At 40.6% G+C, this 13,575-nt stretch overlaps 1 protein-coding gene across 3 annotated transcripts in view; it reads right to left on the bottom strand.

The window, feature by feature from the left end:
- The window catches only part of lrba (LPS-responsive vesicle trafficking, beach and anchor containing), a 190,899-nt gene that overhangs the window by 102,654 nt on the left and 74,670 nt on the right, over positions 1–13,575 (bottom strand). For all 3 annotated transcript variants that reach the window (XM_067584975.1, XM_067584976.1, XM_067584974.1), the window contains exons 34-35: positions 5,526–5,590; positions 3,538–3,646 (exon numbers count right to left, since the gene is read on the bottom strand). In XM_067584975.1, the coding sequence (XP_067441076.1) occupies positions 3,538–3,646; positions 5,526–5,590 (174 nt within the window). The remainder of the gene's footprint in view (positions 1–3,537; positions 3,647–5,525; positions 5,591–13,575) is intronic.

Consider the following 13,575-nt stretch of genomic DNA (forward strand, 5'->3'; position numbering starts at 1 on the left):
GCTTCTCAAGGATCTGAACTCTAACAATGCAGCAAACATGAATTTATTTTCATGTACTGAATGATTCTACTTTTTTGGGCCGTGGTTGGCATTCAGTGCTGTTGTTTAACTATACCAAGATTTCTTAGATTCAGTAAAGTATAATGAGGGAGGATGCAGATTATGTATGGGCAATTGATAATGCATGACTTAGTAAAACTCCTCACTTGCAGTGTAATAATAACAGCCGAAAAGAGTGATTTCGGAGGCCCATTTTGGTCTATTTCTAAGACAATAACCAACCTATAGTCTTGCCACAACACAATAGAAAGAAAGCATGCTTTATAAAACTGGGACATAGCTGAAAATTATTTCAAAACCCTCCACCCACGCCCTCAGGGGGGATGTTTCATTGGCCTGTTATTTTTATTGTGGCAGTGCAAAATGAAACCGTTGGCTCCAGCAGGCTCAAGCAGAGCTTGTATGGAGGCAAAAATCAATACAGCAATATCAGAGCAAGACTTATCAGGGGTTCACTTCTTCTCAGAGGTCACTGAGGAGCAACTGCATTTAAGTGGGGGAATTCAATTGTGAAACATAGTTTGGAACGAGCTCTGAAAGGTATCTGATTAAGGACGGCTGGAAGATTGCTGGGGTAGAATAAGTTTCAAAATGACAACGAGAAAATACAACTAATGGAAAGTTATAGCTTTCCGTTAGTTGTATTTTTTTTCCAGTCAGTTGATCAGTTCATGTAGCTGATAGTGCTGCTTCATTTAGAAACAAAACAACCCCCTGACCCTACACAGCATACAGTATTGTACTAGAAAAAGGCCTACACAGAGAGCACACAATGTCTTGCAATACAGATACAGGAGAGTCTAGCTTGCATATTTATTATAAAGTATGACTTAAGAAAGTGGGGTGAGAAAGAAGGCTGACAGAGCAAATCAGCTAACTACTAAGTAGCAGAACAGCAGATGCCTTGTCCATGGTTGCCTTGTCATTTGCCCTCTCTTACTCAACATTCATTCATCAAAAAACAAGTCATACTGTGTTTTCATGCATGCTAGTAAACAGACAAATAACAGCATGCTTATTAAAGTCTTATGTAAGAACAGGACTTGAATTCTATCAGTTACATTGCTTATTTGTTTGGGGTTTTTTTTTGGCCTTTTGCCTTTATTGACAGTCAGTTTAGATAGGCAGGAAACACAGAGAGGGGTATGACATGCAACGAAGGTCCTGTAATAGCTTATTTGTGTTTCCAACTCTTGTTATTTAGATGTAAAGTACAGATTTTAAGGGCATGGTAAGTCCTGTGCTGGAAATGCATATGAAAGAACAGAAACCAGCAATGTCATTACACACAAACGGGACAGACAACAACCAAAAAGCCAATTAATCAAATTGGTCTGGAGAGCTGGGGACATTGCCTGTCGAGTGTAATGTTGAGCCAAACTACTGTATGCCAGGTTAGGAATCGGGGACCAATGCTGGGGAGTTTGAGAAATCGAGAAGGGGTAGGGACATAGCCAGAAAGAGGCCGAAGCAGAGCAGCTCATTAGAGGCTGTCGTGTGTAGACTGGCTGCACAGTCTGTCTCCCTGCCAGTCAGCACCATGCTCCAAGCCATTTTTCCTTCCCCGTCCTCCTGCTGCTCTTGCATCAGATGAACACAGCTGCCTAACATGACATACATGCACTTTCGCAAGAGCACAACTACCGTGCACCTTTTCATAAAATTTGTATCCAGTGGAATAAAAAAAAAAAAAAAAAAAATCTGCTACATTCAGCCTAGCAGAACTAAATCACACTCCAGCAGTCTGTGTGTTGATGATAAGGTCACGTTGGGTCAGATCATACTCTGCAAATGACTGACACTGGGAGCAGTGTAAGTAATAAGGGTTCCCAAGAAAAAGATGCCAATCACATAGAAAAGCAGCCTATCCAAGGAGGAGAGAAAAAAAAAAAAGCAATCCAAGACAAAAGTTTGATGTGCAAGAGTTGTGCCCCTACCCCTCTGATTGACTTTCAACACTCCTGAGGGATTTTACTTCACCCGAATGTAAGAGAGACCCTTCCTTGAACCTTAAAAAAGCATCACATTTTACTGCAAAGTGGGAGCTGAGGGCTGAGGCTTGGGAGTAGAGGTGGAGGTGGTGGGTTTACACACAGTCGGCCCTTCAGGCCAGCACCTCTCAGGTCTGTCTGCAGCTTTTAGTGCTGGCAGGTTCCTGAGAAATGAGGGAGGGGTGGGGGGGGGGTGGAAGAGAGGGGAGGATGCCATATTCCTGTCACTGGCAAAATACACCCCCAGCGGGAGTATAATGGACAGGATCTCAGCGGGACAGGAAATGATTTTGGTGAGATCTAGAAAGCAGAGGGAGGGTAGCGTAGCAGAGTTGGACTGGGAAAGGGGTAATGAGGGGTGCCCATGGGTCAGGACGGAGTTGGCCCGGCGGCTACATGTGAATGGCAACGTTTGTGCTGAGAACTGGTAGGAAGGAGAGGGGGAGAAGTTATGTTTCAGAGGGCAAGCCTGCAGTTAGGCCAAGAGGCACGGGGATAAATTAACACTACACAATGTTTGGTTAGCGATATGTGCCAAGCGTGATCTCCAGCCTCAAACTACTCCAGTGTGTGTGTGTGCGTGTGTCTGTGTTTGTGTGTGTGTGTGTGTTCAAGATTAGTACAGGGTTATGTTTGAAAAGTAAACATTTATCCTCTCAGTTTGCTGTGACAGATCTGACTTGATGGACAAGTTTGAAGTAGTCATTGGATCGGCTCCTCTGTGCTCTCACTGACTGTTACCTCTTTCTTGTTTTCATTGAATATATTCACAGACAGAGCAGGAGAATATGAAGCTATCAACCATTTTTCTATCAAAGTAGTCTTAGCGCGATGGGCCTTCAGTTAAAAATGGACTTTATTGTCCAAGCACAGCAAGCCTAAAGCTGTGGATCTAACAGAAGGAAATGGGAAAGATTAAATAATGCTGCAGTCTTTCCCATCTTCATCTTATTATCTCATTTAATTCTCCTGAAGCCATATAGGCTGAAAATTGTTTTCGGTGAATTTATCATAGCCATCCACAATGGAGTGTGTTGAAAATACTACAAACCCTGCATCTCTCGTGGTTGGAGATGATCCTCATATTCTTCTGCTAAGTATAGTTAATTGCTTTTTGTCACGTCACACAAGGCAATGCGGTCTAACTTTGTCTATTCAATGAAAACTTGCAATCAGTTTATATTTTTGGTCAATCACATTCTCACTGTGTAGTAAAACAATGAGAGGAAACAGCTTCACAAACGCAAAACTAGGCAATCCGTCATCTTTCTTGTACAGTACTTTGAACATGTGGCAAGTTCCAGTATTTGCTACAGTAAGCTGTAATTCCAAACTTGTAAAATACATATATTTTGGATGGATTTTCAATGGTCCATATTTAAGGATGATTTAGTTTGCTTACTTAAGAAGAAATTATGTCAATGGGCATATTATGCCCATACTTCTGTGTCTGTGCATGGGTTGCCAGCAATATGCGGCATCTTACCTCAAACTCTGCATGTTTATGGATGTCTTCAGCTCTCTGTCGGCTGAGGATAAATTCTGCTTCATTAGCCACGCGAACTAGGTGGTCCTTCATGGTGTGACTCAGCAGCCTGAGGGAGACGGGAGACATGCATCAGAACATCAGAAATACTGTACATCTATTTGCATTTTTATTTACATTTCTAACAAAAGTGTATAGATGTCGATTATGTGATTCATTTACTTCAGTCAAAAGACGCTACACGTCTCACATAAAGGCTTGGGAATCATAAAATCTTGATACTCAGAGCATTTTAAACATCTGTTTAACACTGATATCTGGTAACCTAGAAAAGGAAAAGCCATGTAATATCCATAAAATGCTGAACAGAACCGTGCAAAATAAGCAGAAAATCTAATTTGGAAACAAGACCAAACCAGTTACATCCTTTAACAGGGGTGCAGGTGCTAATTGATTTGTTAATGATATGCATCTGACAAGAGGGAGGATCTTTGCCCATGTTGCTACATATGTAGTCTACCTCCCTCCCTCTTCTTATCAGTGTTGATGAAACATGCATGTTATGTGTGTGCGCGTGTGTGTGCAGGTCGAAGAAACCTCTCTGCAGCCCTAGAGGTCAGGACTGTGCAAAGTGGAACAATAACAGACCAGGGGCCAGAAAGGAGGGATGGGGGGGGGGGGGGCCCAGGCTGGGACCGAGTATGGGGTGGGGGTTTAGGGGCCAGGGGATGACTGTAACCTAAGCCTGCTGTTTCAGCACAGGGCAGCAGGGGAGCGGAGGTGCTGGGGCCTCTGTAGCCTCTCTTGCCCTGTCTAGGCCCCGCTATCAATAACCCAACCACTGCCCTTCTTTATGGTGCTCTGTACTCACATACTTATGGACAAAACAGACTTACAGTATCCTTTAAAGTGTATTTCTTTTAACATGCACTTTAAAATCGTCATTGTAGAAATAGGGGTTTCACTGGTTTAAAATGTTCCTTTACCAGCTGATGCTGACTTTCCACAGATCAGATATAAAAATGAAATTACAGACTGCTATTAAAAACCTAATTAGGGTGGACTGACTGTGGAAACCACAGTATAATGTCTAGATTTAAAGAGATAAATGTGATTGTTGGATAGGAACTTTTATAAATCATTTATGAATGCTGTTATACAAATTAAGATTAAAATCATACAGTTCATAATTTTAAATAACTGTCTGATCCCAGCTAAGGGACAGATCAGACATGCATTTGTTTAAACATATATGCATGCAGAAGTAGACTAAAAATCACCACACTTTGACCCTGACTTGAGGTATGATTGTGAAAGAGCAGCCTCTTTAAAGTGAGTCCTCTGCAAAGAAGTCAGAGGACTACGTTGCTTGTCTCATTAGCATTACTGTGAGTTAACCTGCACATTCTAAAAGCTAGGATCAATAATGGAAAGTGTGGCGTTCTACATCTGAAAGACGAGGAGGACCTGCGGTAAAAATAATAGATGAGATAAATCATACGTGGGGATAATTGAAAAACAAGAAAAAAAAAGACAAATAACAAAAGACAGACGTAGACAGAAGAGATTATTAGAGGCGGATAAAAGCTCAAGCTGAAACACATAAACTGACACAGGAACAGTAGGAAACTAAGAGCGATTTCCCAAGTGTCACAGAGGAACAAGCTATCACAGCCCCTGTCACCCCTCTCCTTCTCCCAAATCCCTCTGGGATGAGCAGGTATTGAATGGAGCCTTGAACTCCAGAGTCCTCTATCCTCACTCTCCCAAGCTCCTCCTCACTCCCTGACCATTGATTGTTGTTGGCCAGAATCTTGAATAGCCACCACATCACAAGGGCGTCTGGGATCTTGAGGGCCTGAGGGGCTGTGATGTGATCCGGGAAAAGGTGAAATTGGAAAGTGGTCGATGGGTAGAGGTTGGAAAGATAATGAAGAAGTGCTGTTGCAAGGAGAAGGGACAGCAGTTAGCAGGTCGGAGTTACCCACCTGCCTTCGTTGACCAACTCAATAAAGGCTAGACCTGCATTCTTCTGAATGGAGTTCTGCCATTCCTGCAAGCAAACACACAAAAACACACAATATATCAATACATTACTGATGTAACTTTGCAATGTTATTGAGAATTAATGTCAAACACGGTCTTGTGAAACTCTTGGCACATGTGGGAGTGGGGAGGGAATGCTACATTTGGATTGAGTTAGACATTTGAAAAAGGTAGAGCTAATATATTCTACACCACATTTTAAAGGGTGTACGTGCTTAAAAAGAAACATCATCGATAAAACACGATCCAAAAAGGGATACCAACCGCTTTGGTCAGCACAGGCTACAAAATCAGCTGGCAAACGAGTGGAAAGGAGTGAAAGAACTGTGTTGAGAGTGCATTTATCACATGTAAATACACAAATTTCCTCCTCTCTTTGACTAACGTTATGGTTCAAGGTGTCAGTCTAAACAATCCAACCGCAGCCGTGTGTGACTTTATATCCTCAACTTCGAGGGACAACGAGAGAAGGGAAACTAAGCGGTCATCGTCTCTCTGTTCAATATTTCAACACCTTCAACACAACCGTTAAAAGAATAATAAAGCAACAAGGTCATGAGGCCTGTCTGAACCTCACAGCGCTTTTTCCCCTTCTTCCTCTCTGGGGAGATGGAGAAATATGCACAAAAAAGCCTCATGCTAAAAGACCTAAACTACCAAACTACTCTTTTAAAAAAATCATTAATCACAGTTTGAATTCCACCACGCATTCCACATTATTGAGATATCATTGAATGTGTCATGTGTTGATAAATATTTAGATTATTCCAGTAGTTGTAGAAATAACCTCTACGATGATCCGCATTTTATTAAAAGCTTACAGAAATTCTAATTTCAACAAGGTGCCCAAAACAACTTATTTCAACTGCTCTTACAGTTTAACTATGACATGAAAGATATGCTATGTGAATGTGTATTCAAGCATAAACTTTTTAAACTCTGCTGTCATCATCTCTTGAGCTGATAGAGGAAACTGTGTGTTTATGTAGAGACTGCCCTTTCAGTAAACCTAGAGAGCCCACAGGGACAAGGATATCAGCGCCACAAGGAGGAAGGAAAGATCAATTTACAAGAATTTCTAATACAAATCCAAACATATCTGTACATATGTGATGACTTTCAAAACCATAAACAGTTTTTCCCTGTTTCCAAACCCATAAACAGTTTTTCCCTGCACAACAAATGTTAAACCATCAGAACCAATCATGCCCCAAGCCAAAAGAAACCATTCTTCTGAAATGCCTGTGCACCATCACTCTGTAACCAACTGCACGTCATACAGACAACAACCCAACACTTAACCTCAATTCATAACTGCTTTTTGTCCTGAAGGCTCATATTGGCATTGACCATGTTTACAATACATTCCAAATAAAGAGGGCACGGAGGGAATAAAAGTCCGCACTTGGGAGTGGAAACAGTGTTTTGGACTTGAGTACTGGCAGAGGGGTTTTTTTGTGGCTGAGGCTTGCTTTGGAGGAAGTGTGCGAGAGTAGCCTTGGGGCCTTCTAGTTGAAGCATAGACTGTAGTTGAAGGACATTAACCATGAGTGTTAGCCCGTGGCCGTGGGGATTTTCCAGACCAGGCCAGACTGTGCTAGCCGGATTTCAAATAAACACCACAGGAAGTGAGGCCGTAAATAGAGTCATACTCTCTGGAGAACCAGTGACATTAAATTTCCTTTACGTGATTTCTTTAAAATACTTGGGCGTTTGATGAAGGAGGCTACAAATTCCATATAAAACTACAGCCGAAATACAAAGATTATCGATTGTAAAAACTGAAGCGGTGACGCAAGGCTCGAAATTAGGTTTGACGAACGGCGTAGAGGCCATTGGCATTTTGTGGACACAGACAAAGGTGATAGCAAGACTAATGGTGTCATTATGGGCTAAGAAATGGCTCTTCTAGTTGAATTAAAAAAAGCAATGACCCTGATCTGAGGAGTATCTCCTAGTGACAAAAAGGAAACAGAGACAGGTCAGTGATGGAATATTGGATTTTGGCTGCCCTGGTCAGCAGTGTCACAGCTTTTATGGCCGCGATAGGGGCCATGACCATAGCACTCCTGATGAGAGGATACAAGCAGCCATTTGTGACCTTTCACCTTTAACCTGACCTCCTAACAGATGATAGGACGGAGAGAGAGCGCTGTCCCTTGATCCTGATTGGAAACTAGACAGACGTTTTGCCACCAGTGTTTAATAAAGCTAGTAGGAGCTGCATTTTGTTTCTTCTTTCGTTTTTGCGTGTGAGAGTGTGTATGAATGAAAGTTTTAATCTATTCATGGAAATGCCTGTCTCAATCTGAAGTCAATAAGACAGCTCTGTTTGGTCTGTGTTCCGTGATGATGGCATTGAGTCTAAACACACATGCCATACACTTCCGTCATTACAGCTGATTATCCATAATCAACATCTAAATATACCACTACCACTAGTGAGAAAACACAGACCTCCTGAGCAAAATCGCCTTTCAAACATCAGGCTCGCCACAACACAAGGAAAACATTTTCCGACATTGAGGAAAGAAATGTCTCGGCTCTCTCGAAATAATAAATAAGTCAGTAGTGCTTTTCAGTGGCATCACTCATAATCACAAGTATTTGTTTATTTGAAAGGCTATGGGGATTCAATTTTAGATGAGAGGACAAAAGCATAAATCCTTGTGTCAAATGTGGCAGCGCTGCAGAAGCTAAATTAAAGAGGCTGAAAGCTACTGATTTTTTTTTCCGTTTTTTCAAATCCAAAAATGTGTAAGAGTTACAAGTATAAGAGTTTGATTCCAAGGTGACAGGGTAAGCCTGCGATGAGACAAAAAAGCTTAGCAGATGGAAACAAAACGCATATGTTTTAAACATGTTGGACATCTTAAATTAATTCAAATAAATCTGTCAGTAACTGCTGTAGTATAAAAGTGTTTATGACCACTGACGTCAATAACAGGTGGTGACAAATCTTGACATTTTGAATTTAACCTTTGCGTTTTGACGACAACAAAAAAAAGAACAGACAAGGAAACCGTTTTTTGGAGCCGTGTGATCCAAATGTTGAAATGTGAACAGCGATCTGATATCAACGACGCCCTCAAAAAAAAAAACACCTATGTGAGCGGATGAATAAGACAAAGACAAAACAAAAAAGTAGCTAGCATAAGCTATCAAATATGTTATTCATCATAGCCCCTTTGTCTGATTCATGTAGACATTGACTAGTTTTGTTGCTTATTCATGCTGCTGTGTCTGAAAACTTGTGTGAGTGTGTGTGTGTGAATAACTTAACACCGGCGTGTCTACTTCAGCTCTCAACAGTCCACATGTGCGTGTTCAGATGGTATCAGCTTAAAGAAAAACAGACACTTGTATTGGTGTTTGCGTGATCAAATTCACAACTGGAGGAATATTTACTGATGTCCAAATATTTATACAGCAGGGTCTCCAAGAGCTTCATGGACTCACATTTTCATGGCTACACTAACACAAAGAGTGCAAAAGCAGGACTTAAACCCCCTTCCCCAAACAGACAAACCAAAAACATGTCAGGGCACTTGAGCTGTGCATGACAATATATTTACTTGGAATACATAATACATACAGTTTCAAACGATGTCAGTATATCATAAAAAACGGACTCCTTTTTAAATAATTAATTTTTCAAACTTATCAAATCTGATACTTGGTTCATTCAGTTTAATGTCAGATTTTAATGATATCGGGAGACTAAAAATACTTGAACAGATGCTCGAAAAAAGCAATCACCCAATTTTCATAACCTAATTTCTTCATTTCACAACTTCTTTTGTTTACATTTATTTATTTTGACTTGAACTGTGGGCCTTAGACCTTTCTGTGCAGTTTAACACAAGAGCGTTAACTGTGCAGCATAACATAGAAACTGGTTCCTAATCATGCTGATTGAAAATTGTCTCTTTATACCTTTTTAGTTCCAGTATGCCTCAACACTGGGTTAAATTTGCTCTATTTGTAAGACATCTTGTCTTGTTAGCTTAGCCTTTAGTTGATGATGAAAGCTCAGTGTAAATTTCAAGCCATCTCTTTTAGAAGACACATAAAAATCAGTAATATAATGTATAATGATCAAGATATATTGGAATTCACAGTTATTGCAACTGAAATGCAGTTTAGCCTTATAAGTGAATATCATCTATATTTCTGTTATTAATGTTGTTGTTATTATTGTTGTTGCTGTGCTTCTCTGTGTCTTCTCTCTCCCCCTCCCTCCTTCTCTCTCAACCCAACCAGTCGAGGCAGATGGCCGCCCACCTAGAATCCGGATCTGCTTGAGGTTTCTTCCCATTTTTCCTTGCTGCTGTCATCAAGTGCTTGTTCATGGGGGAATGTTGGGTCTCTGTAAATTAAAGAGTAAGGTCTAGACCTGCTCTATGTGAAAAGTGCCCTGAGATAACTTCTGTTGTGATTTGGCACTATAAAGTGTAAATAAAATTGACTTGACTCATCAAAACATTTGGATATTATTGCACGTTAGGCCTTTTAAATTGATGATGATAGACTACCTTTTGCATTACTTAAGCTCAAAATCTGCATCCTGTTGTTGTGGGCGTGAAAGGGAGTGGTGATTAAAGGTGCAGCACAAAACAGAAAAGTTCAAGGTAGTTACCGTCCATTACGTACTGTATGTAAACGTTATTTAGCTTATTTAACTTTTTTGCTGAATCATATCGTTTCCTTGTTGCCCAGTTGTAAATATTCTGCTGAACAGAGACTACTGATGGGGATCTAGACTATTGACAACAACAACAACAAAAATGCTTGAGCCATTTTCTTGTATGTGAAAAATAAACTTATTTAAACTTGTTTAAAAAGCAGTCATGTAATCGCTCAAGAAATACATTATATAAGATGATAGAGCTGGAAAATGGACTCACTCATAGACTAACTGGAATGAACATAAATTTAGGGATGTTATTAACAGGAATTTCATCTTTGTAAAATATTTACTCAGATGACAGAGCCTTTTAATACCGCTCTCTTTAATCTGTGGCCACAAACCTGTGCAGGACAATACCTGAAACAGCCCTATCACTGTGCTTAAACACACAATATAAAATTTCTGCCACTAGGGGTCTCTAAATCAAAACAATAACAATAGACGAAGTGTGATGATGGTGTGAAGTAGCGTGGGATCATGGGAGTTGTTGTCTTTACTGTTAAACAACCAGCTTTTCCAGGATAGGATTACCTTAGTGTTCATTGTTCAAGATGTTTTTACCGAAAGCAGAATTATCTGCGGAGGTCTCCTCCACTCCAGAACAAACAGATGAAGTGGTTAAAATGGGTAAAAACACTGAACAAAGCAGTTCTACGTTAAAAATCAATGTTTCTCTGACGCTGATCAGCAGACACAGGACGTAGGAGGGGCTGTTAGCTGAGCTGCTGCTAACGTTTGCTCAGCTTGTTTCTCTGACAACTTAAGACTCAGGCATTCAAAATGTTTTTTACCAGAAGCCAAATCATCCACAGAGGTCTCCTCATCTCCAAAACAAACGTACACAGGGATTAAAACCGCTAAAACACTAAATAAAGCAGTTTCACTTAAAAAAAAAAAAAAACATCGGTGTCTCTCCAAAGCTGTTCAGTAGAAAGAAGATGTCTGGGAGAGGTTGCTAGCCAAGCTGCTGCTAAAGTTTGTTAAGCTTGTTTTTCTGATAACTTAAGATCCAGACGTCCGATGACTAAACTCCTTCATCCGGTTTAAAGATACAGTTAAAAACGACCAAGATCTAAAAAGATTATCATAAAAATGTTGCTTAAAACAGAATAAATCAGTCAATTTATGACAGTTTCTGGCAGGCAACCACAACGCCAATATATTATCTTGTATGTATATACTCCTTGGTAGACACCATTGTGGCAGACAACCACAACGCTGACACATGCATCTTGTGCGCGTATACTCTTTGGTAGAGGGGGTATGATGCCATTGAGAGGCGACCAAATGAAACAGACCTTGATTAAAATGACAGATTTCTCTGGGTTTGAAAATTGTTGGAAACATTTGGGATAATGTAAGTATACAACTCAAAGTATTTAACATAGGTCTAGTTGTTTTTAGACATTTTAATGCAGAAAAGTTACATATTATAGCTTTAAGGATATTGTAACAATTGTTTAAGTATGACTTTGTGCAACTCTAACTTCAAGAGTGGGCCTATGAAGAATGATAGGGAATGACAAGAGTGAACTTTCCTATTTCAACAATCAATCACGTCCAAGATTTGAAACTTGCTTTTACTAAATCAAAAAATGCAGGGAAATGAATTTCCACTCCAAATCTTAGCTAAGACGCCAGGACATGATTTTATCAGCAGGATAGCTGAGAGAGGATTGCAGGGGGAGAAATACATGAAAAAATTCCAAGGTCTTATAACTTGGGACCTGTCAGGTAAGAAAACATTACATTAACAGTGCCTGTCAGGAGGAGAGGGCTCTGTCGGGGAAATTCATTTATTTGAAACATGATTATACATTGTGTATAAATAACCAACCGTTCATGCCACTTGAGGCCCTCCAGTCCCGAGCCACTTGAAGCCAGCTCACAGTAAAACCGGCTGGGAGCCAAATTAAAAGCCACTCAATTTTTTAGGAGTCTCCCGTCTGATTCTCCCCTCTCAGCTAGACTTCACTTCCTGTCAGGAAACCCCCCTTGACCCCCCAACTCCTCCAACACAACACGCCCACCGCCCTCTCTCTAGCTGCATAGTTGGCAACGATAGGGAGCCTGCAGAATTAAGTGCCAGTTGGTGTTACTCTGTTTTCTCTATGTCTCACAGGAGAGTACCCTTTCAAAGAATATACAACATGATATTATCCTCTGAACTACAGAGTGATGGCAGGGACACTGAGCCGCGTGGCATGGCCGTAAAGGGGCAAAGGAGCAGAGCACAGGGTGAGGGCGAACGGGGAGGGAGGAAAAATAACACTTTGATTTGCACTGATCTTGAACCTTGTGTGCCTGTTTAACTGCACAGTGGGGTGTGGGTCTGACTGTGAGGAAAATGATGGGGAAAGTATTTTTGTCCCCTGGTTTCATCACATTCCTCGCCACTTCTCTCACCTCTCTCAGCTCCCCAAGTGGTTCATACAACACGGTCTGCTCTTGATCCATCAAAGCCTCACTTACGGGAGAGAAGTAGAAATATGACCACTGACAGATATAAATGACTATTTAGCAACTCAAACATCAAGACTCCACGTTCACCAACATAACCTTTAAAATAAGTAACTAGCAGTATAAGTAACTGAGCCTATGTTTCAATGTAAAAACTGAATTCTGGTTGTTTTTTTTTATTTTTATAACCACTAAGCTAGCAACCCGTTCCCTCGTTTCTCAGATTATGGTATTGATTTTGTAGAGCATGACGACCGTGCACTCACGACCTGTTCCCTGACTGCGGGGGTTTAAACTTCTATGCCTCCACCACTCTCTAGTCCTAACCTGGAGGTCAGAGGGTCAAGGGTCAGGAGGAGCCAAGTGTTTTGGGAAGTCAATGTCTTTCTCCCCGCTGACTGAGAGAGAGCTGCCCATCTGTTAAACAGGTTAACTTTGGTGAGACTGGCTGGGAACATATGATAATGTGCAGTCATTGGATTAGCGGGGTTAACATTGATGTTATTGAATTACTATTAAAGGATTATAGGCATCAGTGGTCACAACGAAATACTAGTTGTTTAGATCAGAGATAGTGTACGTTCCAGCCGTTTTAGTTCAATACATCATTTAGTCCAAAATCATTTTTAACATGTAAGTGTTTAACAGTAAATGTACTTCAGCTTGAATTCTTGACTATTAAAGGTGCAGTGTGTAGAATTTAGTGGCATCTAGCGGAACGGACTTGGCAGAAATGGAATATGATATTCATAAGTATGTTTTAATTACTGCATAATCACCTGAAAATAAGAATCATTGTGTTTTCTTTACCTTAGAATGAGTCCTTTATATCTACATAAGGA

This window comes from Thunnus thynnus, chromosome 3, assembly GCF_963924715.1.
Source record: "Thunnus thynnus chromosome 3, fThuThy2.1, whole genome shotgun sequence".
Classification (NCBI taxonomy): Eukaryota; Metazoa; Chordata; class Actinopteri; order Scombriformes; family Scombridae; genus Thunnus; species Thunnus thynnus.